We start from the raw sequence: 24,883 nt of genomic DNA on the forward strand, positions 1-24,883 counted from the left end.
CACTTTCAAAAATGGTTCACGGATTTCTTCAGCTGTCATTCTACGGAACCACGGAATCTTGCTGTCTGGATGCGCCACTGTGATTGGCGCGGTCAATTCACAAGAAAACCGTTAACGTGTGTATGATTCTTCCGTGCAGTGGACATATTGCAATCATTATTATCAACAAAACATATTATCTGAACACATTACATATCAGCAGCGCACTGTAACTTATTGCCACGGGCATTTACTTATTATATTCATTTATTATTATAATTATGTGCTAGATACATAAGGACATGTAAAGCTTAATATATAATATGTATTCTAGGCCTTATCCTTGTATTTATACAGCACAGTTAGCTAGCCCTTTTGCCATCAAGAGGCATGCATATCAAATTCCTGGTCTGCTTTGAATATAAGGAAAGATATCTCAATTTTCAAAATTGCAATTTCAACTTTTGTCACAACTTAAGCCTTTTGTTTATCCACGATAGCTATTTCGATATGCCATTAGCCATTTTCTTCAGTCTCATAAACGGCGACATAATCTATAGAGCATTAGATAATGTTGAATCAAATTACGTAATGTTATAGCATAAATAATAAATATCCTGACAAGTAGCGAACATATTTTCATTTGTGGGGTTGCAAAGAGGCCAACAAAACAGCTTGATGAAAAAAGGAAAGTTTTGCTGCTTTTAGATACTACTCAAAGTTTGATATTTTCCTGGTATTTTTATCCTGTGCGTGCCAGACCATTAAGCTGATCCTGCTAGTACGATAACTGAATTGTGTAGCAATGTTTCACATATACCCTCTGTTGTTTTGCCTCCCTAGACGTAGCGGATGGAGCTGTAACATTATCCACATTTTTGTACTCCTCCAGCTCACGCGATCCCACGAGTTCATTGTTTTCTGACTGTGGAGTTTCAAAGGTTTCATTTTAGAAAAGTACGACCCATCCCTTATGTACACGTAATACTAAATGTTGCATCTGAAAACGAGCATACAAGGTCAATTCCGTTGGCTCGAATACATGTATAACGTAACCGCCAAGAGGACTTCGTATTCGAATCGTTTCGATACTTAAAATGGAAATTATCCGCCAAATTTCTCGGGGAAAAAGCAATTTTTCCAATCAAGAATCATTGCTCTACTCGTTCCTGCACTTTTTGATTCAGCTATATAATTATAAACAACTGGCCAGTCTTTTAGATCGCCATGTCTTCCTGTACATTACAGGAGCTAATGACATCAGGTACTTTTATTTGAGGCTTTTATAGTTTTCATATGCAGACAATGTCTAAACTTTGTAGAAATATAAGTTTTGTGAATTTTCAAACGCGCACGTGTGCTATATGTTTCCTTATCTAACGGCCTTCGTACATGTAGATCAATCCAACGCTGAGAGTACCCTCGCTGAATGCAATCAGAGTCCTACTCAGTTTTCTACTCTTCCTGAGTAGAAAACAGAAAAGCTTGTGATTTTAAACGAGTACTTTAGAAACAAGAGGAGGCGTATTAATTTGATAAACTGATTGCATTTAGCGACAGACAGTCCCTAGCGGAGTTGGATCGATAAACTATGAAAATAAGCCAACAGGATACAGATTTAAAAAGGTGTCATATTATTGGGAGTCATGGTTCTTATTACTTGTTATCTTTAAATTTGCTGCATCTGAAAATATAATAATCATGTTTTGTCACCTTCAAATATCCTTGTCTGTGTAATATTAATCACTTCATTAGAAGTTCACGACAACATAGTGGAATTTGTCTACAAACGCTGCACGATGCAATTTTTAGCCATTACCTTCGTCTTGGCAAGTTTTAACTGTCTTATGATGGATGCAGAGATTTGTCAGTGTTCCACGCCAACCTATCACGTCACCTTTCCAGGTACATGTAAGACAATCTTTCTCTCATTCTCTCTTTCTATCTCTCTCTCTCACACACACACACACACACGCTAATGCGCGTGCAGCAAGTATTCTATAAGAACAGAGGGATGAAAGTAATTCCGCATATACAGCGCTCGCGTATAGAAAAGTGGATAGAATTAACAAGAGACAAAGTTGTGAAAATGTAGTATAAAATCACTCTGTGGCACTGGTAGAGGGAACGTTGAATACAGTTGTGAGTAATACCAGTACCGAGTACCAGGCTACATCTTATCTTCAGCACTACTAGGTGTAGGCTAATATCAAGCAGGTTTTACTATTTTCAGGAAAAACCAAAACTGCATTCTCCGCCATGTGTACTACAAATCTGATAAACGGCAACGCCGCTGTCGATCTTACATTTCAAAAGACCCTGACAAATCTTGGACGAGGCTTCGATGACGTCTCCTCATTCCGCGCACCGGTCGACGGAACCTACTTCACTTTCGCTATTCACAGCGGTGTCAAGAGTGCTAGAGTGTACCTCCGCACCAATGCCGGCTATGTGAATGAAGCATTTGGGTCCGCGGGCTATCATACCTCGACCAACCAGGCCATACTTCGTCTGCAGAAGGGAGACAGGGTGTGGCTCCAACAGCAACCTAATGGAGCTACGATTAGCCTTCCAGAGCACATTCATGTCTCGTTTAATGGATTCCTTTTGTATGAAGATAAACAGGCACGTAAACAAGCAGAAGATGGCGTGCGCAATTGCAAGTTCACACATACACGCACGTTCACACACGCGCGCACACATAAACACACATAAACACACGCAAACACACACGCACAATCACATGAACTGTATTATGTCACGAAAATAGGAACGATAAAAAGAACTGCTGAATATACTCACTAATGATTAAAATGTTTCCGTCTACCAAATAACTATTTCATAAAACTGGAATATATTATTCTACTTCTACTTCTCTCTACTTTTAAGAATGCATTACCATCATTATAATGGTTATCATGTACTCTTTACACGTTAACGACTTCTAGGACTACTTATGGAACAATATTTTTATCCGCAATAAAATAATGCATAAAACGGTACTTCGATTGCCTTTGTTCCTAAGGCTTTTCAATAAATTGTTGATTGATGAAATAATATCATCTACCAAGTCCAATAAATAAGATGTGATTTAAGGCTAGAGCGTAAATATCACAACCGAACTTCATGCTGCAATGTACGAGTGACTTGAGCAGATTGCGGTAGGAGTGCCTATTGTGTTTTTCATTTGAAAAACGGGTTTGCCTCATCGTACGTGTCGACCGTAACGTTCTTATTTATTCATTTCATTGACTTTTTGTAGGAGGGAATAGTACAAGTCATATCACGGAAAACTTTCCAGTTGTATGGATACTGAATTTTTCTTTTACACTATTTATAACAAATGCTTTCAATGGATGCCTATAGTTGTACATTGTACAGTTAATGCAGTGCAAAATGAAAAACAAAACATACTGTAACATTGGTATATACACTGTATTAGCATATGTAAGATAGATAGTTCCATAGCGCTCAAGATATGTTATTATATTATATGTTTCATAATCTTAAAATCATATATTTATTTTGCACTACAAAATAAAAAAATTGCCATTTTCAACGTTGTCCTTTTTTTTCATGAACGATACACGTTTTTCATATATGTTAATTTGGGTTGTTTTGTAAAGAATCAGTTAAGATTTGAAGCAAAAGTTGCCACATAGACCTTTACAGTGAGTAGGGTTTTAAAAAGAAGAAAACGTAAATACATATGCTGCAAACACAGAAAACTTGTTTTAATGTCTTTTATTGAAGTCCAAATTTCATTAAAATATCAGGTTTTTCCTGAAACTGTTACTTCAATTAAATTATTTAAAAGTCGTTTAAATTGTACAATTAAATGTTTATTAAATCTGCCTACATGTACGTGTGATACATGTAGTTTGAACCAATGGAAATTTCTGAATTATACCTAATTTTTTTCTTTTTAAATCTGTTACAATATCATAGAAATCAAGGTGTCATTTTCTGAGATAATGCTGTCACTTTAAAATACTAACTCGAACTGATGACCTTAACAGTTCTGAAGTATATTTAATCAAAACAATAAGTAAGTAGTGCAGTCGGTGCCAGGAAATTTGATATTATAAGTACTACAGTAGTAAAGAGGCGATACAATGCGGGTTCATCTCTCGTAAACTAAAAATTGTAAGACCAAACGCTACGTCCAGATAGTAGTTCAAACCCTGGCCGTCAGCTATGCCAATGACCATGATAACATTTTACTTAGTAATCGAAACTCCTTATTTTCTGCCTTACAAACATTCTTTTGGGTATTAGATAAATCTTCAGAGTGCAGTGACTAAATTAATTAACATTTATACATATGTCATCTTACGGTTGACGTCATAATTGCAATTTTGGAGTAAGAACTGAAAAATCGGTTTCTCAAATTTTTCTTTTACCTGATCACCCGCGACTACCGTTTTAACGCCGATTTAATGACACCATTTACAGGTCTTATAAACGGATTACGTGTTTATTAACACTACCCGCAGATCTTTTAGCACAAACAGTAATATTAACCACCAAACACACGAATTAACCAGAACACCGTACAATTATTTAGCACTAACATCCATCCGCTCTAGTAGTGCTGGTTAATTTGTGGGTTAGGTGGTAAATATGTGTGTTAATGTTAAAAGATATGCGGGTAGTGCTAGTTAACGCCCAGTCGGTTTATAACGTCTGATTTAGTCTTCTAAATCCCTGCCAACGATTTTTCTTGAAAGTCTTAGTTAAGGCTGATAAAGCAAAATAATGCCTTTGTTTAGTGAAAATCTGTAATTAGAGGCTCAAAACTCCATAACAAAAACATTTAAACCAAATGGTGGCACGGTATTGCAGCTAAAACTCGTGGCAAACTCCGCCAATTTTCGTGATAAAAGTTATGTCTCATACCGACTGCTCTCTCACCTCAAAATAGAAAGGTTTTAAACTGACGATTAAAGCTTTGAGCTGCCTAGGTTTGTACATTCCAACGAGAAATATAAATGCCGATATTTTATATTTTCGAGTTTCTTTATCAGTACAAAGATAGATGCATTATTGATTAATAAGACAGAGGAAACCTCATTTTCGGTATCTGGATGATAATTAAGGATTACTATATCCTTAATGACTGCACAAGTACTGGCATAAACTGAATTGAATCGAAAAATATATAAAGATATCTGTACATTTAAATGTACACGTAGTTAATGAAAATTGCTATCAAAGCCTGCCAGAACATAAGATTGACTTGGACTGGAGAGAGAGATGTTGGGATACCGGCACTCTTTTTTCCAGACGAAATACCACTTAAGGAGTTGCGGTATCTCATAAAACTGACGTTAAAATTAATTTTGAAATAAACCTGACGGTGAGATTTTGCTTTGACTTCATCCACAAAGCCCTCGAACAATCGATCGGCGTCGCTCACACGATGAACGCCCTGCTTAAGTCTTATCGGTATAACGATGGTGATATTACCCCTCTCATCTCGGGGTAGTGTGCACCAATCTCCTTCCATCCTTTCTTCTGAAAGCACCCACGCGCCACGTGGTGAAAAGCTAGATAAGTCTCCCCCACTAAAAAACTTGAAGCCAATAGTGCAGAGTGCCAAAAACCCACATGGTCTCTTAATGGGCTCTTTGGGACTGAGTTGGACAGTTAATTTGAATGTCAAGTTAATGATAAGATCGAGGGGGAGAGAGCACCACTTTTCATCCGTTGGACATTCTTCGGACTGCTTACAGGCATCCTAAAATACAATGCAAATGGTACAGGTCATAAAAACGAATAAGCCTTTCCTGATTTCGAGCCTCGGGTTCGGGATCGCAAATGACGAATGATTGGCTCAAACTGCGATATCATGCCACGAACGTAAATTCAGTGGGCGCCAGCACCGCGATACAAATCACGAATCTTTTGGTAACTGTTCGGTACGTTCCGCATGTACGGGTTGCATTGGGGGTTGAGGAAAAGAACCCTATGTAAATAGCTAGGGACCAGAATGAATGCTGGCTTTTATGAACCTGGGGTACATGTGATGCTAGCGACCACTTATTTTACCTTTACGCCATGATATTGCGATTTAAGTCTTTAATTCGTTCGCGATAACAAATCCCAGGTTCGAGATCGCAAACGGCATATACCGTTTATAAGGCATGTGATAGTGGAAAAAATAATATCAGGCCTACCCAACTACCAGACTCGGCACCAAATGGTCCTGAATTCACCGGTAGATGGGACCAAGCTACCCGTTTTCAAGGTATGCATCAGTACGCGCTTCGAAGTATCCGACGCGACACCGCTCTTGCCTAAGCGATGCGATAGCAATGATTCTGAGTGGGGTTGGAAAGTAGTGCATCTCATCTCATCTCAAAATTTGTTTCGGGGTATGATACTGTAAAATTCGTACTGACGCACAAATTGAAAACGGGTAGTGTGGTCCGATCTACCGGTGAATTCGGGATCATTCGGTGCCGAGGTCTGGTAGTTGGGTAGGTCTGAATATGTATAAAACAATGTAACTACAGATACATTTTCATGTACGTGGTACGGCCAGCGTGCTCATAGGTTTCGGCCATAAGTCAAATTTGACAATGCAATGAAATAATGCAATAGAATGACAACTTTCTACATTACTTACTTTAATGTACCACACTTGGAGGCTCACTAGGGGAACATATACAAATGATAACATATACCAAATTGGAAAAAAATCGATACATTAGATATAATAACAGACTCCCTTTAAAAAATCCTTATCGGATTCGTCAGGAAATTTCTGGGGTTACCTTACTACCGATAGCATCATGTACCAGAATATAGACAACATTGCAAATATGAAGAATATTAACTCTTCAGATGATCCATTCGAAGTGTTTTCGTTTTTATTGCAGGTTTCAACTATATTTTAATGTGGCGCAAATGAGTTATGCATGCTTACCCGAGTCCAAGTTTCCTGGCAGCGTGCATCTCTGTGATAATCAATTAAAGCAGAAAGGCCCTGTGGTTCGAACCCCTTCCTCTCTAGTTCGTCTGGAGGTTGAAAGGTCAATTATAAGTTGCACAAAATAATGATGTACAAAATAATCGTTTTTATTGCAGCATGTAGAAAATGTTCAAACTTTGTTTCACATATTTGAAGACCTAATAAATCGACAAGTTAATAGAATTTTATCTAATTAAACATTGTGATTGTGAATGGGGTCGCTAAGTCAGTTACTTTAAGATCAAAACAGTTGGAAAGCGTATTTAAAATAATAATAATGGATCATTAACAAAAAGCAGGTAAGAATATTATGACACAATTTCACTCTGTTTTTGGTAATGGCCTCAATAAAAATAATAAACGTATGATCAAGATGACTTACCATTTGCATTACACTTTTGAATGCTTGGGATAGTTATCCGTGGCAGGCGACAAAGCCAACAGTAAATATTTCGACCATAAGAGTATCCATGGGGTCCTGCAAAATAAGTCACGGACACGGGTCCGTAATTACAAAGACGCGAGGACTCAGCGTCGGCTCTGTTTGGACATATCCCGTCAACCGTCCCACTCAGTGGTTCGTGCACCCCTCCAGGGCCTATGCAAGGGCGCCCTGGGTACTGTTCCGGAGCATCAAAGAGCACCATGCAATCTGGTGTCAAATGAATCTGCTCCAAAAGTCCGGCAACGGTCTTAACGTCTTTGAAAACTTCTATTTTTGACTTCTGACAAACAATCTTGGGTTTCCATGCTTTGTGTGACATCGCTTTGTGACATTCTGCACAGAAAGCGTTTTTAAATGTGACATTTGCCTTTGTTGATGAGACGGGCAATAAAACATTAATGTCAGTGGACCAACCATTGAACTCGCATTTCTTTCGAACAGCTTCATCACTCCAGTGACTTGGACATGAAGACACGACCCAATAGAATTTACTGTCATCGTCAGCGATTTCTCTGGATGCCTGTAACCAACACTTTGTATCATTTTTCTGTACTTCAAAGCTCGTGACTCTGGTGTCGTTGCAAAAGCGGTCATATGGCCAACAACAATCACCAAACACGTTACACAAGTCGTCGCAGAAACAAGTTACGAGGACGACATCATTGGTCAAGCTGTCTTGAAGTCTAGCACAAAACGGGGTGTTAACTGTTACGTTCAACAGCATCAGTTCTCTCTGTGAATACAGCATTGAAAAAGTTGAACCAACCTGGTCTAGTTTGGGTGTTGGGTTAAATGAATGTTCTTGAGAATCGTGACCAGTGCTTCTTTGGTCTGTGATTATGGGGTTGTCACTTTCGGTGACCACTGGAGGGCCGGTTTGGTCTCTGGTGCTTTCGTGTCTAGGTCGAGTCGTTCTCAACTGGTTGTCGCGACTGCTGACGGTTTCAGGAGAAAACAAAGTTGTAGACGTGACAGTGGCGGAGTTACTTATTGACCTAGGGTTTCTTTGCTTTGGCACACCGGCTGCATGCCCATCATTAAAACTTTTTGAACTGACCAAAAAATACAAAACCATCGCCAAAAGCATTACGACCTTCATGTTTGATTACCCTCTTTTCTCTAATGCTCTGCTATGGTATTTTGTTTATATACTTGCTGGCGCATACGTGTTTTTGGAAGATGGCTGGTATCGTCGTTTTGTTTAGAGGTTTAGAATTGCCGTCTCACAAAGATGAATGATTTGAACCAATCAGGAAGAGCAAGACAAATGGTTTAAGCCAATCAGAAACATACCTGTAATACCGCACACTCATATAATTGTTAAGACAACTTTTGGATGTCTGCGATCTTCTAGTATCAAAACTCAAATTTTTTGTGATTTTATTAGTTTTCTTCGAAAGACAGGATGTAAACAGGGAAAGTAAAAGATTTGGAAACGTGGCTTCACTAGAAAAGCGAATTTTAAGGATATTTTCAACCTTCGCCCCAAACTCCTTATTTTCTGCCTTACATACATTACTTGGGTAATAAATTAATCTTCAGTATGCAGTGACTAAATTGATTAACATTTATACATATGTCATCATACGTCATAATTGCAATTTTGGGGTAAGAACTGAAACATCGGTTTCTCAAATTTCTCTTTTACCTGATCACCCACGATCACCGTTTTAACGCCGAAGTAATGACACCATTTAGTACCCTAAAACCCTGACAGCGATTTTTCTTAGTCTTAGTTCATATTTTATCGTCGAAAATGGAAAATAACGCCTTCTTTTAATGAAAGTCTGTAATAAGGGGCTCATTACTCCATAACAAAGACATTTAAACCAAAATTACGGCACGGGATTGTCGCCTATATTCTCTTGGTCACCTCTGCTAATTCTCGTGATAATTGGGGATTGAAGTTTTTCCCCATACCGATTGCTATCTCACCTCGAAATAGAAAGGTGTTTAACTGAAGATTAAAGCTTTGAGTTGCCCAAGCTTATACAGACTTGACATTTAATATGGAATATTTCAGTTTCGAAGGTGTGCCAAGGTAGAAATGCGTTCTTTTTTCTAAAAACTGATATCTCATATAAGATATGTGAATGGAGAAATGTGTAGTCAGGTGTGTCGCTTCCAATTAACTGAATACCAGGTTTGTTACGCTGCTGCATTATGTAATATGAAGTAATTTAATTGGGTAGTGCTCCTTTGGGCAGGTCAAAGCATGGCTTTGGCAAAGCACGGTTCTGTCAAAAAAGTATCCATATGTCGGCAACTACTGCATAGAAGAATTTGAAATTTTGCATGCAAGTGGTCGGTTTTGCAGTGTGTAAAATGAGCTATGCAGTGCTTTGCAAGTTTGTTAATCTGTGGCAAAATGGCACGAAAAAGACAGACATTGCCAGACAGTTAATTGCGCCAAACGAAACGGTCCGCACAGTTTTATAGAGTAATGCCCAGACTGATGTACCTACACAGAGGCCACACCCAATGTATTAAAATCTTACCACCAGAGTACAGGACCCACTGTCTTTCAGGATATGCCGTTGCAACTAAACAAAAACCACCCAGTCCGTTCAGAATGAGGGGTAAATTGCCACCAAAACGCATTTTTCAAGGCCCTTAGCGAACACCAAACTGTTTTTTGCAGGTTAGAATACCAGACGACCTCCGAGGAACCCACTGTAAACAGCAAAACATCGTTGTATGTTTCTCTAATGAATTAGGGACCATGACCGTTTCTGGGTTGAACACTGAAACCTCGTGGCTTTCTTTATTGAGGTCAGATTTCACCTGTATCGCTCAACTAGTCAAAACAGAGTTTACAGACATCCAGAAGAGGCCAACGACGAAGAGTGTGCCGCCTCTAAAGTGACTTAGGTCATTAACAGCGTCAGTATTTGAAGTGGATACCACATTGGTGCCAAAACACCAATGGCAGTCATCGACGAAAACCTGAACCAGATTAAATAAAGGAATAATCTGGGAACCACTTGACTATCATTTGATAGGGGGCACCTTAAGAACAATTTTAGGTTGTAGGGTGGGATTGCCGATTCACACAGAGCACTTTTAATAACAGATTACTTAGAGAACCAAGGGAATGAACAGCTACCTTGGTCATCAAAACCGCCATATTTGAACCACGTAGACAATATGTGGGTAGGCCATTACTCGCCAAATGAATGACCTACATGTCCTACAACAAAACTGGGCCAAATTGGACAGATTTCGACCGATGCCTGGAATGTTATTCCAGATTGAACTCTAAAAACATTTCCCAAGGAATGCCTTGTCGCTTGAGAGCGCTGGTAGCAGCCAGAAAAGGTCAGGCGTAACAGCGACTGTTACTGTGACTAGACACTGACATGAAGGTCTTTTGTGGAGCGTGTAACTCTTTTACAGACAATAATTTGGAAAATATGGAGTTCTAAAATATCTCATTTAATGGTTGCCGTATGAAGTAGAAAAGGCAATGTGTTTTTGTTTGCTTCTCTGGCGAATTCCATTAATGAACTGATGTCACAATGACATCAAAGAGATAATTAAAAGTTATTAGAACACGATTTTAATCCTTATTTTCATTTATCAGTCAGTAAAAACTGATGAAAAATGATTTGGAAAAAATATTCCATATTAAATGTCAAGTCTGTACTTTGCAACGAAAAAATATAAAAGCCGATATTTTTTGTTTTTCGAGGGATTTTTCATTGATAGATGCATTATTGAATAATTAGAGGCAGAGGCATTTTCGGTATTTGGATGATAATAAAGGGTTACAATAACCTTAAAACAGCTATTGTTCGATTTCGTGTAGCAAATTAACAATTTGATCGTGGCGATGTTCTGGCAAGTGCTTTGTTTTGTTTAAATGAAGTACCCGGGCGTTGGCCGCGGTACTCCTCCATTTCAACACGATGATTGTGCTGGGTATAACCTTACTACAATCTGGAGCATCTTATCTGACATTTTCGCTTTTGTCACAAAGCAAAGACAGACAGCTGAGCCCTGGGTTAGATGACCTTCTCTTTCGGAGTCTTTGTTAGTTGTTTTCGTGAAAAAAAGAATGAAGCATTTTTTCAGAGCCGACATGGGGCCTAACCTAACCCAACCCCAATCCTAACCCTAGATATAGCCTTACTACAACCTGGAGCATCTTATCTGACATTTTCTCTTTTGTCACAAATCAAAGATGGGCAGCTGAGCCCTGGGTTAAATGATTCTTTCTTCCCGAGGCTTTGTTGGTTGTTTTCGCGAAAAAATATGCATGAAGCGTTCATTCCATCGCCGACAAGGGAAAACTTATTTATTTTCAAATTTTCAAAATTAACAGCTCTGATCGTCGGCGGCGTTTGATTGCTGTTAACCGTTCACTGTCATTCTACAAAACCACGGAATTTTAATGACTGGATTTGCCACTGGATTGGCGCGGTCAATTACGTATGATACTTTAGTGCCGTATATACTATATATGGCAATCGTACTTAACCAACAAAACATGTTATTCTAACATATTACATATCAGTGTTTTTGTGCATGTGTCGACTGATGCCCCATTATTGGATAAGATTCATCGCGTTTCCTAACACACTTATTCATACTTTCTTCGCCAGACTGAGCTGGTGAAAATGTACAGAGGTAAATAGTAATAGTAATAATACAAAAAAGAAAATTTAATATAGATAAATAGTACCAAAATTGTATATATATATAGATGTGCATCGCTATTACTCATACATGTCCAGTATTTCATAATCGTAAACTAAGTGTGATCTTAATGCCGAGTCAACTGCTCACAGCATGAAACGTACGCTAGCATGACTTAGACATAGAAATTAATTATGCACGGTACTGATTTGTACTATTTAAAATGAACTTTATATTTAGAGTAACTGTGTGCAGTGATTTTTTAGGCAACTAGATGTGTTTTGGCCAGTCTGCTGGTTTTCCAGGTTTTCTTTTTCACAATTCTTTTAAACGAAAGAACAAATGGACGCAAAGATGTTTTCATGGAGCAAAGGACGTCACTTCAGCGATATCCAAATGATGACTATATTGTTTGTTAAAGTCTTGCTTAACAGAAATATATATTTCAAAGTTCAGTAAAAATAAAGCAATCTGATAAAAAAAGAAAAGTCTGTTGTTTCTCTATTACTCACAGTTTGTCATTTTCACGGTATCTCTACTCTCCACTTTTTTAATATCTCTTGAGCATTTTGCGAGATGTAGCGACTGGTCACATACCTTTTTGCAATCGGTGATGGTTGCGAGGCAAAAAGAGGTGTCGTGTTCACTGTGAAATTACAGACCTTCTGGCCTTATGGAGATCAAGACTTTGAGCAAGGTAATATTAATATTAATTATTATTATTATTTTTATTATTATTATTAATATTATTATTACACTACTGGTTAAATCACAAAGGTAATATACCATCTCTTACAACTGTAAAATGAGCAAAATTCCTAGGAAATTACATAAACCATCTTTAATTTTACATGTATATTTAATATTCTTAAGTTCAAATTGAGAACCAAAAAGAAAGTATACGTCTACAGTCGTAAAAGAGCCGACAAATCTAATTCAAATCTAACCCGATAAGGTGAATCATTTCTGCCAAGGAATGGATCCTACAGTTGTGTAATAATGTGTCACGTGTACGCTCCATGTTTTGCCTCCCTTAAAGCAATAATAACTCTTCGTTTCGGCCAAAAAATGAATTTTCCTGGAGTAAACAACAATTTTCCCATACTTACCAATGGTTAATGAATCCATTTTTACATTCAAAGTTAGTCCCTGGTTTTTTTCTAAAAAGTTTGGTTTTTTGTTAAAATCTCTTAAGAGATTTTAACAAAGTATAGACATCAATGGAGGTCACGTGGTCTAAAGACAAGTTCAAATATCAGAATAAAAGCTATAACTGCTGTTTTTGTGGTAAAACAGAATATATTATATTTCTATGAGTTATTCACAAGGTTTTTATTGTGAAATATAGGTCTCATACAAAGAGTTATTATGCCTTTAACGGATGGATCTGTAACTTTGTCCATATCTTCTTTGTATTGGCTCATCTCTTCAACTCCTATGAGTTCATGTTTTTATATCTGTGGCGTTCCAAAGGCTTCACTAAAAAATTAATGACCCATCCTACATGTACAGGTAACACTACATGTCGCTAGTGAAAGCGAGCATTTTACAAGGCCCATTCAGTTGTCTCGAATATAACCTAATCGTCGAGAAGATTTCGTTATCTAATCATTTACGTACTGTAAACGATATTTACCCTCAAACTGTTCCTTTTTGTTTATTAATTTCTTTCTTTAAAGGGGGGTGGTAAATTTTGTTAATCTCTCTCTATATGTGTGTGTGTGTGTGTGTCTTTGGTAATAGCTTGTTGATGGCATATACCTATCTATGAACGTTACCTTTTACTGATACAAAATCTAGTCTTATACTTGGGTCTATTTCCATGAGCATAATCAGTCAAAAACAATTTGATTTCCCCATATCATAAACCAAGGGAAGACTAATTTTAAGGTTGGACTTTTAACCATCTTTCATTATTTATTGTTCTTGGGTTTTATTTAACGTTTGTGTGTTTGCATGGTTATTTGCCATTCACAGAGGCTGAGTTATAACGATTCAATTACAAAATTTACAAAATTGCAACTGTCAAGTTTTGTCACAACGTAAGACTTTCTTGCCCATGTGCACGAGAGATATTTCGATTAGCTCAACATAAACAGCGTTCTGTCAAGTTCTTTTTGTTTTGTTTTGTTTTTTTTTGAATAAAGTATCTGGGCGTTGGCCACGGTAATTCAATCATGATGATTGTTCTTACTACAACCCGGAGCATCTTATCTGACATTTTCGCTTTTGTCACAAACCAAAGACGGACAGCTAAGCCCTGGGTCAAATGACTATTTCTCTTTCGGGGTCTTTGTTTGTTGTTTTCGTGAAAAAAATATGCAGCGTTCGTTTCAGCGCCGATACGGGAAAGCTTATTTATTTTCAAATTTTCTAAAGTAGCCAAATGGAGCTGTATATGTGTCCAAATCTTTTTTGTATTCCCTCATCTCTGCAACACCCATGAGTTCATGTTTTTATGTCTGCGGCATTCCAAAGGCTTCATTAAAATTAAGCTTCGACCCATCCTACATGTACAGGTAACACTACATGTCGCTAATGAAAACGAGCATTCTACAAGGCCAATTCCGTTGTCTCGAATATAACCTCATCGTCAAGAAGGTTTCGTAAACAAATCATTTAAATACTGTAAAGGATATTTACCCTCAAAAATCAATTTTCGTGGGAAAAAAGGAATTTTGTCCGTATCACGAATTCTTTCTCTACTCTTCTCGGCACTTAGAGTCGGTGTTTTCTTTCATTTTTAATTCAATGGTTTTGTTCTAAATGACTTTCCAGTCAGCTTTAAAGAAGTTTAAAAGGTATAAATCATAAAGGTTACTAGCTTTGCAGGACGGATAGAATATGTAGAAAATATAAGTTCCAGTAATTTTCAAACGCGTTCGGTGTACATGTGCCTTGAAGTTCACTTGTTCGCACAGTTAGTTTTAAGAACGTACGTTCGGGGGAGTGTAAATCGTTATAATCCTAAGCAATTTTGGCCAACAGGATATACTTTTTTGTGTTATATGATTGTGAGTCATGATCTATCTAACGTTGTTTACTTCAACTTTTCTGCATGATTTATCTAGAAAAATACCGATAACAATGACAACATCCACACTAGCTATTTCGACGCAACTGCGGTTCTAACGCGGATATCTTTTCAAAGGTGAACGGGCTGATTATTTATTGGACCACAGGTTTCTTGCTTGTGCTTGGGGATAATGTCACCTTCAAATATCTTTGTCTGTGTAGTGAATCACTTCATTAGAAATTCACGACAGCCCAGTTGAATTTGCAAATTTAAGCAATCACCTTCGTCTCGGCAAGTTTGAACTGTCTTATGATGGACGGAAAGGAATGTCAGTGTCCCATGCCAACCTGTCACGTCACCTATCCAGGTAGGACAATCTCTCTCTCCCTCTCTCTCTCTCTCTCTCTCTCACACACACACACACACACACACACACACACACACACACATGCACGTGCAACACGTATAGCCTAAGATAGGGGCCAGCCGAGGGATGAAGGTAATTCCATACAAATATTCTGGCTCACATTGCAGAAAAGTAGATAGAATTAACAAGAGACTAATTTGTTAATATAGTGAAAAATCAATCTGTGGCATGGGTAGAGGGAACGTTGAGTACAGTTGTGAGTAATACCAGTACCAGGCTACATCTAATCTTCAGTACTACTAGGTGCAGGCCACTGATAATCAGGCTTAAATCTACTATTTTCAGGAAAATATAAAACCAAAGTCGCGTTCTCCGCCATGTGTACTACTAATCTGATAAACGACAACGCCGCTGCTGATCTTACATTTCAAAAGACCCTGACAAATCTTGGACGAGGCTTCGATGACGTCTCCTCATTCCATGCACCGGTCGACGGAACCTACTTCTTCACTTTCGCTATAAACTGATTGCATTAAGCGACAGTCACTAGAGGAGTTGGATCGATAAACGTGCACCACTTGTGTCAATGAAAATAAGCCCTATATTCGCTTGTTCACATCAGTTAGCTTTATAAATTAAATAATGTTGTTATCCTATACTATAAGGCCAACAGGATACAGATTTAAAAAGATTTCATATTATTGTGAGTCATGGTTATTATTACTTGTTATCTTCAAATTTGCTGCATCTGGAAATAAAATAAACATGTTTTGTCTAGATAGCAATGACAACATTCAATTTAGCTATTTCGACGCCAAACCGCGGTTCTATCAAGGCTATTTTTTGTAACGTGAAAGGACAGATAACAAGGGTTTATTGGACCACAATTGCTTGCTAGTGTAAAAAGGGCTAATGTCACCTTCAAATATCCTTGTCTGTGTAGTATAAATCATTTCATTAGACGTTCACGACAACACAGTTGAATTTGTTTACAAACGCTGCACGATGCAATTTGTAGCAATCAGCTTCGTCTTGGCAAGTTTTATCTGCCTTATGGTAGATGCAGAAGAAAGTCAGTGTCCCACTCCAACCTGTCACATCACCTATCCAGGTACATGTAAGACAATCTTTCTCTCATTCTCTCTCTATCTCTCTATCTCTCTCTCTCTCACACACACACACACACACACACACGCTCATGCGCGTGCAGCAAGTATTCTATAAAATAGGGGCCAGCAGAGGGATGAAAGTAATTCCGCATATAAACCGCTCACAGTACAGAAAGTTGGATAGAATTAACAAGAGACAAAGTTGTGAAAATGTAGTGTAAACTTGATCAATCTGAGGCACTGGTAGAGGGAACGTTGAGTACAGTTGTGAGTAATATCAGTACTGAGTACCAGGCTAGATCTAATCTTCAGCACTACCAGGTGTAGGCCACTAGCAAGCAGGTTTTACTATTTTCAGGAAAAACCAAAGTTGCATTCTCCGCCATGTCTACTTCAATTGTGAGAAACCGCAACGCCGCTGTCGATCTGGCGTTTCAAAAGACCCTGACAAATCTTGGACGAGGCTTCGATGACGTCTCCTCATTCCGTGCACCGGTCGACGGAACCTACTTCTTCACTTTCGCTATTCACAGCGGTGTCAAGAGTGCTAGAGTGTACCTGCGCACCAATGCCGGCTATGTGAATGAAGCATTTGGGTCCGCGGGCTATCATACCTCGACCAACCAGGCCATACTACGTCTGCAGAAGGGAGACAGGGTGTGGCTCCAACAGCAACCGAATGGAGCTACGATTAGCCTTCCAGAGCACATTCATGTCTCGTTTAATGGATTCCTTTTGTATGAAGATTAACAGGCACGTAAACAAGCAGAAGATGGCGTGCGCAATTGCAAGTTCACACATACACGCACGTTCACACACGCGCGCACACATAAACACACATTAGCACACGCAAACACACACGCAAAATCACATGAACTGTATTATGTCACGAAAATAGGAACGATAAAAAGAACTGCTGAATATACTCACTAATGATTAAAATGTATCCGTCTACCAAATAACTATTTCATAAAACTGGAATATATTATTCTACTTCTACTTCTCTCTACTTTTTAGAATGCATTTCCATGAATATAATGGTTATCATGTACTCTTTTCCCGTTAACGACTTCTAGGACTACTTGTTGTACGATATTTTTATCCGCAATAAAATGATGCATAAAACGGTACTTCGATTGCCTTTGTTCCTAAGGCTTTTCAATAAATTGTTGATAGATGAAATAATATCATCTACCAAGTCCAATAAATAAGATGTGATTAAAGGCTGGAGCGTAAATATCACAACCGAGCTACATGCTGCAATGTACGAGTGACTGGAGCAGATTGCGGTAGGAGTGCCCATTGTGTTTTTCATTTCAAAAACGGGTTTGCCTCATCGGATGTGTCGACCGTAGCGTTCTTATTTATTCATTTTTCTTTCTTTCTTTTTTTTTTTTTTTTTTTTTGGCTTTTTGTAGGATGGGATAGTACAGTTCATATCATGGATACTGAATTTTTCTTTTACACTATTCATAACAAATGCTTTCAATGGATGCCTATAGTTGTACATTGTACAATAAATACAGTGCAAAATGAAAAAAAAACATACTGTAGCATTGGTATATACACTGTATTAGCATATGTAAGATAGATAGTTCCATGGCGCCCAAGATATGTTATTATATCATATCATATGAAACATATGATATGTTATTATATCATATGTTTCATAATCTTAAAATTATATATTTATTTCTCACTACAAAATAAAAAAAAATTGTCATTTTCAATGTTGTCTAGTTTTTTGTTCATGAAGAATAAATATTTGTCATATATGTTAATTTGGTGTTGTTTTGTTGTTGATTTTTATTTTATAAAGAATCAGTTAAGATTTGAAGCAAAAGTTGACCGTTACATTGAGTAGGGTTTTAAAAAGAAGAAAATGTAAATACATACACTGCAACCACAGAAAACTTGTTTTAAGGTCTTTTATTGAAGTCCAAATTTCATTAAAATATCAGGTTTTTCCTGAAACTGTTGCTTCAATTAAATTATTTAAAATTCGTTTAAATTGTACAGTTAAATGTTTATTAAATCTGCCTACATGTACGTGTGATACATGTACTTTGAGCCAATGGAAATTTCTGAAGTATACCTAATATTTTTCTTTTTAAATCTGATACAATATCATAGAAATCAAGGTGTCATTTTATGAGATAATGTTGTCGCTTTAAAATACATTGGGGTGAATTTGCTAACTCCAACTGATGACTTTAATAGTTCTAAAGTCTATTTAATCAAAATAATCAGTAAATAGTACAGACGGTGCCAGGAAATTTGATATTATAAATACTACAGTAGTAAAGAGGCGATATAATGCGGGCTCATCTCTCATAAACTAAAAATTGTAAGACCAGACACTGCAGCTAGATTGCAGTTCAAACCCTGGTCGTCAGTCATGCCAATGACCATTATAACCAGTTTATTTAATTAGTAATCGAAACTTTATTTACTGCCTTACACACATTCTTTTGGGTATTAGATAAACCTTCAGTGTTCAGTGACTAAATTAATTAACATTTATACATAAGTCATCTTACGGGTGATGTCATAATTGCAATTTTGGAGTAAGAACTGAAAAATCGGTATCTCAAATTTCTCTTTTACCTGATCCGCGATCACTGTTTTTAAACGTTAAAACGCCAATTTAATGACACTATTTACCGGCCTTATAAACGGATTACGCGACTATTAACACTACCCGCAGATCTTTTAGTACAAACAGTAATATTAACCACAAAGCACACGAATTTACCAGTACACCGTACAATTATTTAGCACCAACAACGCGATTCCTAGCACTAACATTCATCTGCTCTGGTAGTGCTGGTTAATTTCTGGGTTAGGTGGTTAATATGTGTGTTAGTGCTAAAAGATCTGAGGGTAGTGTTAGTAAACGCCCAGTCCGTTTATAACGTCTGATTTAGTCTTCTAAATCCCTGCCAGCGATTTTTCTTGAAAGTCTTAGTTAATATTAAAGCAAAATAATGCCTTTGTTTGATGAAAATCTCAAAAACATTTAAACCAAAATGGCGGCACGGTATTGTAGCTAACACTCGTGGTAAACTCCGCCAATTTTCGTGATGAAAATCTTGTTCAAGGATAAGTTATGCCCCATACCGATTGCTTTCTCACCTCAAAATAGAAAGGTTTTTAATTGACGATTAAAGCACTGAGCTGCCTAGGTTTATACATTGCAACGAGAAATATAAAGGCCGATATTTCATATTTTCGAGTTTTTTTATCAGTACAAAGATAGATGCTTTACTGATTAATAAGATAGAGGAAACCTCATTTTCGGTATCTGGATGATAATCAAGGGTTACTATATCCTTAATGAATGCACCACTACTGGCATAAACTGAAATGAATAAAACAATATATAAAGATATCTGCACATTTAGATGTACATATAATTGATGAAAATTGCTATCAAAGCCTGCCAGAACATAAGATTGACTTGGACTGGAGAGAGAGATGTTGGGATACCGGCACTCTTTTTTCCAGACGAGATCGCACTTAAGGAGTTGCGGTATCTCATAAAATTGACGTTAAAATTAATTTTGAAATAAATCTGACGGTGAGATTTTACTTTGACTTCATCCACAAAGCCCTCGAACAATCGATCGGCGTCGCTCACACGATGAACGCCCTGCTTAAGTCTTATCGGTATAACGATGGTGATATTACCCCTCTCATCTCGGGGTAGTGTGCACCAATCTCCTTCTATCCCTTCTTCTGAAAGCACCCACGCGCCACGTGGTGAAAAGCTAGATAAGTCTCCCCCACTAAAAAACTTGAAGCCAAGAGTGCAGAGTGCCAAAAACTCACATGGTCTCTTAATGGGCTCTATAGGACTGAGTTGGATACTTAATTTGAATGTCAAGTTAATGATAAGATCGAGGGGGAGAGAGCACCACTTTACATCCGCTGGACATTCTTCGGACTGCTTACAGGCATCCTAAAATACAATCCAAATTGTACAGGTCATAAAAACGAATTAGGCTTTCCTAATTTCGAGCCTCGGGTTCGTGATCGCAAATGACGAATTATTGGCTCAAACTGCGATATCATGCCACGAACGTAAATTTAGTGGGCGCGAGCACCGCGATACAAATCGCGAATCTTTTGGGTACCTGTTCGGTACGTTCCGCATGTACGGATTGGGGGTTGAGAAAAAGAACCCTATGTAAATAGCTAGAGACCCGGATGAATGCTGGCTTTTATGTACATGGGGTACATGTGATGCCAGCGACCACTTATTATACATTCACGCCATGACATCGCGATTTAAGTATTTAATTCGTTCGCGATAACAAATCCCAGGTTCGAGAGCGCAAACGGCATTTACCGTTTATGAGGCGTGTGCTAGTGGAAAAATATCAGGCCTACCCAACTACCAGACTCGACACCGAATGATCTTGAATTCACCGGTAGTTGGGACCACACTACCCGTTTCAAGGTATGCGTCAGTACGAGCTTCGAAGTATCCGACGCGACACCGCTCCTGCCTAACCGATGCGATAGCGATGATTCTGAGCGGGGTTGGAAAGTAGTGCATCTCATCTCATTTCAAAATTTGTTCCGGGGTATATGATACTGTGAAATTCGTACTGACGCACAACTTCAAAACGGGTAGTGTGGTCCGATCTACCGGTGAATTCGGGATCATTCGGTGCCGAGTCTGGTAGTTGGGTAGGCCTGAATATGTATAAAACATTTTAAACTACAGGTACATTTTCCTGTGCGTGGTACGGCCAGCGTGCTAATAGGTTGCCGTTATAAGTCAAATTTGACAATTCAATGAAATGATGAAATAGAATGACAACTTTCTACATTACTCACTTTAATTTACCATACTTGGAGGCTCACTAGGGGAACATATACAAATGATAACATATAACAAAATGGAAAAAAATCCCTACATTAGATACAATAACAGACTCCCCTTAAAAATTCTTCTAGAATTTTCTGTAAAGGTAACCCAACTACCAATGGATTCATGTACCAGAATAAAGACAACACTGCAAATATGAAGAATATGAACTCTTCAGATGATATATTCGAAGTGTTATTTTCGTTTATATTTCAGGTTTCAACTATATTTTAATGTGGCGCAAATGAGTTAAAGAATTATGCATGCTTACGCGAGTCCAAGTTTCCTGGCAGCGTGCCTCTCTGTGATAATCAATTAAAGCAGAAAGGCCATGTGGTTCAAACCCCTTCCTCTCTAGTTCGTCTGGAGGTTGAAAGGTCAAGTATTAGGTGCACAAAAAATGATGTGCAAAATAATCGTCCTAATAAATCGATAAGTTAATAGAATTTTATCTAACTATACCAAACACTGAGAATAAAATCGGAGTCCAAGTGACTCCAAACTTGGAGTCCAGCAGTGGTGCCTAAAATAACTCCCAATTGGAGTCAAGTTGACACCAATGGAGTAATGCCATTCCAGACCCCACAGGTGGGTCACAATTGACTCCATTCACACATCCCTTCATCCCTTGATATATCTCTACAAAAGAGACATGACGCCATACTAAGGAATTTTTTACTCCTTGGGACATCACGAACAAAAAACATCAACAATAGTACCAAGGGGAGAGACAGCAAGCATCATTGACTCCAGACTGTTGTGTCCCCGGACGGGTTCGAACCCACGTTATCCTGTCCCACAGGCGGACACTCTAACCACTCGACCATGCGGTCACATGTGGTATGAAAGGAGCAATAACAAACAGTTTGTAAATCTGGTAATAAACAGTATGACACACACACAAACACACACACACATATATATATACACCACAAATATACCAATGAGTGAGCATACCTCTCCACTGACATGACACTGACAACCTGGAAACAAAACCTGCTGACCTGTATACCAACATACCACATAAGGGTGTGGCAACTGAAAGCCCGGGCCAGTAATAAGTGCACGAGATCTGCATGCAGAAACACACTGAAAACCACTTGTCCATGCATAAAACCAACTATGGTCAATAAAGTAATGTTTATACTGACAAAGCAAGATGAAAACTGTTCTCTCCACGCCGTCTGCTCACTGCCATCACAAGTAATGAAACGAAGCTTACTGTCCAGCGAGCGAAACAAGTCGGTGAAAGGGGTCAGCCAGACACTGGCCACCGATAATTTGACTCTGATTTTAGAGTCAGATTGACTCCATGAGAGCCAGGGGGTGATTGACTTTGATAAGAGAGTCTAAAGCTCTGGTAGTGGGGTAATTTGACCCTTATATAGGAGTCAAATTAACTCCATGAGGGTCAAGGGGTGCTGGACTCTGACTAGAGAGTCAAATGACTCCAATTTTATTCTCAGTGAACATTGTGATTGTGAATGGGGTCGCTAAGTCAGTTACTTTAAGATCAAAACAGTTGGAAAGCGTATTTAAAATAATAATAATGGATCATAAACAAAAAGCAGGTAAGAATATTATGACACAATTTCTCTTTCTTTTTGGTAATGGCCTCAATAAAAATAACAAACGTATGATCAAGATGGCTTACCATTTTCATTACACTTTTGAATGCTTGGGATAGTAATCCGTGGCAGGCGACAAAGCCAACAGTAAATATTTCGACCATAAGAGTATCCATGGGGTCCTGCAAAATAAGTCACGGACACGGGTCCGTAATTACAAAGACGCGAGGACTCAGCGTCGGCTCTGTTTGGACATATCCCGTCAACCGTCCCACTCAGTGGTTCGTGCACCCCTCCAGGGCCTATGCAAGGGCGCCCTGGGTACTGTTCCGGAGCATCAAAGAGCACCATGCAATCTGGTGTCAAATGAATCTGCTCCAAAAGTCCGGCAACGGTCTTAACGTCTTTGAAAACTTCTATTTTTGACTTCTGACAAACAATCTTGGGTTTCCATGCTTTGTGTGACATCGCTTTGTGACATTCTGCACAGAAAGCGTTTTTAAATGTGACATTTGCCTTTGTTGATGAGACGGGCAATAAAACATTAATGTCAGTGGACCAACCATTGAACTCGCATTTCTTTCGAACAGCTTCATCACTCCAGTGACTTGGACATGAAGACACGACCCAATAGAATTTACTGTCATCGTCAGCGATTTCTCTGGATGCCTGTAACCAACACTTTGTATCATTTTTCTGTACTTCAAAGCTCGTGACTCTGGTGTCGTTGCAAAAGCGGTCATATGGCCAACAACAATCACCAAACACGTTACACAAGTCGTCGCAGAAACAAGTTACGAGGACGACATCATTGGTCAAGCTGTCTTGAAGTCTAGCACAAAACGGGGTGTTAACTGTTACGTTCAACAGCATCAGTTCTCTCTGTGAATACAGCATTGAAAAAGTTGAACCAACCTGGTCTAGTTTGGGTGTTGGGTTAAATGAATGTTCTTGAGAATCGTGACCAGTGCTTCTTTGGTCTGTGATTATGGGGTTGTCACTTTCGGTGACCACTGGAGGGCCGGTTTGGTCTCTGGTGCTTTCGTGTCTAGGTCGAGTCGTTCTCAACTGGTTGTCGCGACTGCTGACGGTTTCAGGAGAAAACAAAGTTGTAGACGTGACAGTGGCGGAGTTACTTATTGACCTAGGGTTTCTTTGCTTTGGCACACCGGCTGCATGCCCATCATTAAAACTTTTTGAACTGACCAAAAAATACAAAACCATCGCCAAAAGCATTACGACCTTCATGTTTGATTACCCTCTTTTCTCTAATGCTCTGCTATGGTATTTTGTTTATATACTTGCTGGCGCATACGTGTTTTTGGAAGATGGCTGGTATCGTCGTTTTGTTTAGAGGTTTAGAATTGCCGTCTCACAAAGATGAATGATTTGAACCAATCAGGAAGAGCAAGACAAATGGTTTAAGCCAATCAGAAACATACCTGTAATACCGCACACTCATATAATTGTTAAGACAACTTTTGGATGTCTGCGATCTTCTAGTATCAAAACTCAAATTTTTTGTGATTTTATTAGTTTTCTTCGAAAGACAGGATGTAAACAGGGAAAGTAAAAGATTTGGAAACGTGGCTTCACTAGAAAAGCGAATTTTAAGGATATTTTCAACCTTCGCCCCAAACTCCTTATTTTCTGCCTTACATACATTACTTGGGTAATAAATTAATCTTCAGTATGCAGTGACTAAATTGATTAACATTTATACATATGTCATCATACGTCATAATTGCAATTTTGGGGTAAGAACTGAAACATCGGTTTCTCAAATTTCTCTTTTACCTGATCACCCACGATCACCGTTTTAACGCCGAAGTAATGACACCATTTAGTACCCTAAAACCCTGACAGCGATTTTTCTTAAAAGTCTTAGTTCATATTTTATCGTCGAAAA

At 38.4% G+C, this 24,883-nt stretch overlaps 2 protein-coding genes and 1 long non-coding RNA gene across 3 annotated transcripts; 2 read left to right on the plus strand and 1 right to left on the minus strand.

The window, feature by feature from the left end:
• Positions 1-1,829: 1,829 nt before the first annotated feature.
• On the plus strand, positions 1,830-3,295 carry LOC147762892 (complement C1q tumor necrosis factor-related protein 3-like). Its single transcript, XM_087007926.1, has 3 exons — positions 1,830-1,884; positions 2,213-2,508; positions 3,242-3,295. The coding sequence occupies exons 1-3, from the start codon at positions 1,830-1,832 to the stop codon at positions 3,293-3,295; spliced, it is 405 nt and encodes a 134-aa protein (XP_086864052.1).
• An 11,670-nt stretch (positions 3,296-14,965) lies between these two features.
• Positions 14,966-17,660, plus strand: LOC106156509 (complement C1q tumor necrosis factor-related protein 3). The gene is made up of 3 exons (XM_087008125.1): positions 14,966-15,421; positions 15,767-16,532; positions 16,889-17,660. The coding sequence occupies exons 2-3, from the start codon at positions 16,427-16,429 to the stop codon at positions 17,278-17,280; spliced, it is 498 nt and encodes a 165-aa protein (XP_086864251.1). The 5' UTR covers positions 14,966-15,421; positions 15,767-16,426; the 3' UTR covers positions 17,281-17,660.
• A 784-nt stretch (positions 17,661-18,444) lies between these two features.
• Positions 18,445-21,771, minus strand: LOC147762893 (uncharacterized). The gene is made up of 2 exons (XR_015333556.1): positions 21,678-21,771; positions 18,445-20,491 (listed from the first exon to the last, which is right to left on the minus strand). It is a non-coding gene; the product is annotated as an uncharacterized LOC147762893 (long non-coding RNA).
• Positions 21,772-24,883: the final 3,112 nt, after the last annotated feature.

The sequence above is a fragment of the Lingula anatina genome, chromosome 3 (genome assembly GCF_051362555.1).
Source record: "Lingula anatina isolate TDL-2025a chromosome 3, LinAna3.0, whole genome shotgun sequence".
Taxonomy (NCBI): Eukaryota; Metazoa; Brachiopoda; class Lingulata; order Lingulida; family Lingulidae; genus Lingula; species Lingula anatina.

Excerpts from the sequence above, each read along its gene's own strand:
- LOC147762892 (XM_087007926.1), top strand. The coding sequence starts at position 1,830 with ATGGATGCAGAGATTTGTCAGTGTTCCACGCCAACCTATCACGTCACC. Across the intron at positions 1,885-2,212 it reads CTATCACGTCACCTTTCCAG|GAAAAACCAAAACTGCATTC; the intron begins GTACATGTAAGA and ends TACTATTTTCAG. Across the intron at positions 2,509-3,241 it reads GTCTGCAGAAGGGAGACAGG|GAGGGAATAGTACAAGTCAT; the intron begins GTGTGGCTCCAA and ends GACTTTTTGTAG.
- LOC106156509 (XM_087008125.1), top strand. The coding sequence starts at position 16,427 with ATGCAATTTGTAGCAATCAGCTTCGTCTTGGCAAGTTTTATCTGCCTT. Across the intron at positions 16,533-16,888 it reads CTGTCACATCACCTATCCAG|GAAAAACCAAAGTTGCATTC; the intron begins GTACATGTAAGA and ends TACTATTTTCAG.